The sequence below is a fragment of the Mangifera indica genome, chromosome 15, assembly GCF_011075055.1.
Source record: "Mangifera indica cultivar Alphonso chromosome 15, CATAS_Mindica_2.1, whole genome shotgun sequence".
Taxonomy (NCBI): Eukaryota; Viridiplantae; Streptophyta; class Magnoliopsida; order Sapindales; family Anacardiaceae; genus Mangifera; species Mangifera indica.
This window is the reverse complement of record NC_058151.1, coordinates 13,699,418-13,705,896: the sequence shown is the minus strand read 5'-3', so window position 1 is coordinate 13,705,896 and position 6,479 is coordinate 13,699,418. Positions and strand designations below refer to the sequence as shown.

The window sequence follows — 6,479 nt, the reverse complement described above, 5'->3', positions numbered from 1 at the left end:
CATAGACAATTCGATATCTAGATTTATGTTATGAAAATAAAAACAATAAAACTATGTATACCCACTTTGGGTACATAAATATGTACACATTTATATGTGTCATCATGTGATTAAATGATTTTGAATTAAGAATAAAATAATAATCAATCATATGATGACACATATGAGTGTGTATACATTTGTGTACCCAAAATGGGTACACATAGTATTGCTCAAATAAAAAATTCGAGTAAATTCTTAAACACAATTCACCATAATTACCAAAAACAAAAACCACAAATATGTACCTAAAGAAAAATGTTACACTTTAGATGGATCTTGATAATTAAAATCATCATTTAATCCTCACATTTAAGGCCTATATTCACCAATTCTAAATTGGAGCAATTACCCAACAATCTAATTGAAAAAAACTACCAAACCCATCTGAAAAATGAATTAATATCAAATTTTGAGCATTAAAAAACACACCACATCATAATTAAAACCTAAGAAAGAAAGAATACACAACATAAACAAAAATAAAAACTAAATTTAAAAACCCAATCCGATCATGTTCGAATTGCACAAGCGAAAAAAACACCGAATTCACCTATTAAAGTGGGATTTAATTACATGTTCTGTTTTTAGTGGGCCCTTGGTCAGGACAAGATCCTGCAGCAGTTGCAGCAGCAGCACCAGGCGCCAGCAGCAGTGCCAGCAGCACCAGGCGCGCCAGCAGCAGTGCCAGCAGCACCACGCCACGGCAGTGCCACGCACAAGTTTGTTGTAATGGCATCTATAAATTGGCGGTCCTGCTCACAGAACAGGGTAAACGCACCTCGGCAACAAACTTCTGCCTTGCCAAGCCTCTTATCAATTACACCTCTTCTTTTATTACATCTACCTTTGCTCACAAAAAGTTTAAGTGAAGAAGGTAATCAAAATTTCTTTTAATTTTAATTACTTTTTTTAAATTTCAAATATTAATGATAAGAGTATAATTTTCGCTTCACCCACACTAATAGCTAATAACATTTTCATATTGAAAGATACATTTGATACTTTAACTGCTTTATTTTTCGTGTTGTATTTTTTTTTTTATATACCCACATAAATTTTGTTATTTTATTGATTAATGTTCTAATCTATTCTGTTTTTTATTATTTCAGAAATGGTTTGGCAAGAACTATCAATGGGATTTCTAACATTCGATTGGATTATTTTTAACCTTTTCCTCATTTACCTTGACATCAGCGTCGGCATAAGGATTGTAGCTTTAATTATATCTAGTATTTTATTATTTCTAAATTATTGGGCACAACATTTGATTATCAAGATAGAGTCGAGAATAGTTAGAGCAATACTAAAATTTCTCCCTGCAATAATAAATGCGTCTTTAGCTATAGTTTACACGAAAAAAAAAGCATGGAAATGGAAATTAATTGCTTCTATAAGAGACAGTGCCCTTCTGTTTCAACTTAAAAATGCAGCTGTTCAAAACAGAAACTTGGAGAGTAGGATGCTAAATGTAATTGATACAATCTTAATGCAATATCTAACTTTTGCGATTCAGGCTCTTATAACATTAAATTGGTACGATTTTGGTGCTGATCTAATTTGTGTTGCGATTGCCACAATTTGTTTATACACAAGAATTATAGACTTTGCCAGGCATATTTGCAACAGGTAAATTAAATTTTAATTATATATAAAGGTTTTAAATAGTTATTTTGATTTTAATTTTATTTATTACTTTTTACTTTTTATTTTAGAAGGACAACTGAAGTACCAGACCTAGAAGCACCACCGGAAGCTCCAGAGGCACCTCCAGAAGCACCACCGGAAGCACCAACGGGACCACCGGAAGCACCTCTAGAAGCACCACCGGAAGCACCAGAGGAACCACCGGAAGCACCTCCAGAAGCACCAGAGGCACCACCGGAAGCACCAGAGGGACCACCGGAAGCACCTCCAGAAGCACCAGAGGCACCTCCAGAAGCACCAGAGGTACCTCCAGAAGCACCAGAGACACCTCCAGAAGCACCAGAGGGACCTCCAGAAACACCAGAGGCACCTCCAGAAACACCAGAGACACCTCCAGAAGCACCAGAGGCACCACCAACAGAAACACTAACATATTCACAACCACGACAACCAGAAGAGATAGAATTACAACCGTTGAATTATTAAATAATTCAAATCTAATTGAGTATATCTCTTTTTTTTTATGTTAAAAATTTTAAATATGTTAATATAATTAAATGGTTTAGCAAGCATTATCAATGGAATTAGAAATTTAGTAATTTAATTCTATAAACTTCTATCAACATTTAACCAAACCCCCCAAACAAAGTTCGAGACTCCGCTAATAGTCCCCATCACTACATTTTTCAGTAGAGTCGTTTCTAATTCTTAAAATAAAATTTTTAAGTTTTTATATTTACTCTGTTTTTATGTTGAGCCGTTTTATTGAACACTTGGATGTTCTCTATTGGGTCTATTCCCTTTGTTATAGAAACAGCGACTGGCAGGAAGTTCTGTTCTTGTTCAGTTTGTGTTTTTTCCACGTCTAGGGCAACAAAGTCTACTGCTTTTCAGAGTGTTCAATAATTCAGTTGGTCATTTTTCCTTGTGTTCCGATAAAAGAAGACATTTACGGAGGATTAAGAATGAAAGCAACGGGAAAAGACTCTTCGAGGGGTAAAAGTGGTAATGAATCTGTGTTGATTCATCACACAAATCGACGGTCAACATGGGAGGTTGTTAGGAAGGGAAATTATAAATTTTTAAATTAAACTAAAAATATAAAAAAAAAATTTATTTATTTTAATATTATTAGTTAAAATTTTTAATATAAATTATATGATGAATAAATATTTAAATTTTTTAAAAATCATTAATATCAGTTTAACAAATAGTTAAACTTTATTTTTATTTTTTATTAAATTATTAAGTGAAACATTCATTATTGAGACCATCTTGCTGCCAAATTACTTTAGCTTTTGTTCCTCTATCACTTTCAGTAGCAAATGAATGTTTATTCTATGAAAAAAAAAAAGGAGAAATTGTCAGAAAAAAAAAACAGTTCATTATATAAAAAATTACAAGATATGCCATTAAAATTTAAAAAAAAAAATTCACAAGATTTTTATTTTGATCCTCCAATTTTCACTTATATAAAAATAAATATGAAATATTTCAATTAATAAACACAAATAAATATTAAAAATTTATACAGTAGAACATTTTGAAGCCTCGCATGGCTTTAAACACAAAATTAAAAAAAAAAATATAACAAAACAAATCATCTAAAGACAAAGGACAGATGAATTATCATCCCCTTTACCTCGATTCTCATCAACTTTTAACTCAACCTCTCGAACAAAGTACAGTATTCCGGTAATAATCCCCATCATAGCACTATAATATATCACCTCCCTTTCTTTCAATCTAATCAGGAATCCAAACAAAAATGTTATCGACAAATCAAAGACTAAAATTATAATCATCGAAGCAAATGATTGCCATCCATACACTCTGATAGGAAAATCACATTTTTTCAGATATTCCAAGTCTCTCTTTTGAAACACACACAAATAAAATTATTAGAATTATATTTGAAAATTTTTCAAAGGGGTTAGTCGATCTTTGAATAATTACACGAATAAATATATATTACCCCCTGTAAATATTTAAGGGCATTCGTCAGCTTTGTCTTAGCTAGTCGAAAACAAATGATTGTGATGCAAATTATTAAAAATAGAAATGCAGCTCCAATATACTGTCTCTCCTGGTGAGAAAGAGGAGAATTCTCAAACAACTAATACAATGGCCACGAATAAAAACAATTTTGGAAACACAATCAAAGCAACCTAAAAGATTAAAACCAAATAATTAAAAAAATAAATAAATAATATAATTAGATGGGTGTTAAAAATTGATTAAGTAGAATAAGTACTGTGTGGTAAATTTCTTTCTTGTCCAGAGTGAGATGTTGCAATTGTTTTTCCTCCATCTTCAGCCAAAGAAAATGAAACGAACTAGAAATTACTTCTTCATTAGCCTGCATGATCTTTATATAATTTTTAGGGGAGTATTTATGGCAAAGAGCAAGTCTAATTTTTTTCAAACTACAAAAGATGACTAAGAATTCATTCGAAATGATAATGATTATCTAAAAAAAAATCAAATAGAAAGGATAATTTCATATAGAAGTATATAATTGTTTTAGTTTTTATCATCATATGATTTAATGATTTTTCTTAAATATAATATTATCTTTTATAAAAATTATTATGGATAAAAACATTTTCAATTATTATATTTTTAACATGCACATTGTGTAAATTTATATTTTTAATTTTTTTATTAAAAAATTTACAAATTTATTGTTATTGATTTTATAGGTGAAATTTTATAAATTCAATATTATTATCATTTATAAAAATTGTTTAAGATAAAATCATCTTTAGTCATTTTTTTTTTAACCTGTGCATTGTGTTGATTTGTGTATATGATATTAATGAGATTTCTCCATTTAAATAACCTAAAATTCACTGAATTGTTTTTTCTCAATCTGCCTTATCTTCAGATGTATAAATGACAGAAAACATCAGCTCCCTGTTGCTAAGGCTGGCTTCGGTACCACAGAATTAGCTGCCTTTTCTACTTGACCTTTTAGTTAAGTCTATTATTTAATTAGAAGAAGATATTTAAAGAGAAGGCCATGCAATTACAGAGGCCACACCGTAGACCCTAAGCTCAGCCAAATGTATTTTAAATGACTAAAAGACTTGTTCCCTATGTAGAAATGTTTATATAATGTTTATCTTTTCTGTGAGACCTTCTTTGTTTATGAAGAAGATGAAATTATCTTTGCCCAAAACAAAATTAATTTGACAAAAACAATTTTATCTTCATCAGAAAGAATCAATATCATCGACGGGTGAGAATAAGTCAATAGAAGGAGATACAAACTCGAATTAGGTAGTCAACTCGAGTTTAGATTAACTCAAATTTGATTAATTTTAAAAAAGTTAAACTTGATGAATTCATCTCAAACCAACTTAAACTCAATGCAACTTAAGAGAAGTTGAACTCAAGTTCAACTACAGTATCGAATTATGCTTGAATTAAATTTAGCTTGATACTGTAATCAAGCCAAAATCAACCAAAAATCGAGTTTTGAGCTCAATTCGTTACTAAAATAACGCGTTTAATGTAAATTGATTAAAACAATATCATTTTGTATCAAAAAATTTAAACTTGTAAATTTGAAGAATTAAACACCCTAAAACTCAAACTTGAACTCAAAAGTATTAAATTTTTAAATTTAAGCACTAGTTTAATAACCTCTTTATCCTTCAAATATTTGAGGGTTGAAATCAAACAAAACCTTATCTTAATAAAGTTTACTATTGGTTTGAAGAGTGTCTCAAAATTTAGTTGATTGCATACCAGGTAACCAGTAAATAACTTTTTTTTCCTTATGTGCCTATATTTTACTATAGAGGATGAATTACTCTCACTTATTTTTTCATATGATAACTAGAAAAACTTTAAACAATTTCCCTAACTGACTGGGGCTTATAATTGTTAGTATTTTATCATATGCGATACGAATTTTATGAAATGTTATAATAGAAGTGAAAAATAATATATATCATAAGGTATATTAAGCTAATACGATACAGTAAATGTATCATGTGATATGATACATATCCAACAATATGATACATATTATTGATACATATCATATATATATATTTTTTAAAATGATACAGTAAGAGTGTATATGAAAAATTTTAAAATTTTAAGAGTGTATATGATTTTTTTTTAAAACAATGATATGTCAATTATTTTATTATTTTATTTTTTAAAAGATATATCATATAATACACTATATAAAAAATTAAATTTTTGATATACGATTTGATTATCATATTTGGGTTATTGATATGGTTTTGATTGTATTAACTATATCTTTTAGTGCAATAGTTCAAATGAAGTTACTTTAATACCATCATTGCATTGAAATAGAATAAATCATTTATACGAACGATCTAGATATTACAATCATCTTAATCATATTTTAGACTTTCATCCCTTTTAAATCTAAATTATTATACAAAAATAAAAAGACCATTATTGTAAAACTTGATCCATCATAAAGATAATATCTATTTTAGACAAAACATGTAAACTCGAACTTAAAACTAATTCTTAGACCATACTGTTTTGTAAACTTGAATTTGTGAGTTAGGTTAGGAAAACACAAATAACATAAAACTTTTATTGTTTAGTATTATTTAATATATATATTTGATAAATATTTTTAATAAATTAATTAAAATAAATATATTTAATTAATCTATTTTAAATTTTGATTATATCGTGTTGACTGTTAATACTGATTGGTTCAAGATCCATGCACTATGAGAAAGTATAGAAGAAAAAGATTGAAGAGACTCCAATAATACCCTCGCCAGATTATTGCT

General features: G+C 28.9%; 1 protein-coding gene across 1 annotated transcript; it reads right to left on the bottom strand.

The window, feature by feature from the left end:
* Nucleotides 1–641: 641 nt before the first annotated feature.
* On the bottom strand, nt 642–3,395 carry LOC123197534 (glycine-rich cell wall structural protein 1.0-like). Its single transcript, XM_044611852.1, has 3 exons — nt 3,373–3,395; nt 1,772–2,112; nt 642–886 (listed from the first exon to the last, which is right to left on the bottom strand). Exons 1-3 carry the CDS (start codon nt 3,393–3,395, stop codon nt 642–644), a joined length of 609 nt encoding a protein of 202 aa, XP_044467787.1.
* Nucleotides 3,396–6,479: the final 3,084 nt, after the last annotated feature.

Coding starts and splice junctions, on each gene's coding strand:
- LOC123197534 (XM_044611852.1), bottom strand. CDS start 3,395: ATGGGGATTATTACCGGAATACT. Junction 2,113..3,372: donor GGGATTATTACCGGAATACT/GTACTTTGTTCG, acceptor TGAATATGTTAG/TGTTTCTGTTGGTGGTGCCT. Junction 887..1,771: donor CGGTGGTGCTTCTAGGTCTG/GTACTTCAGTTG, acceptor TTGTGAGCAAAG/GTAGATGTAATAAAAGAAGA.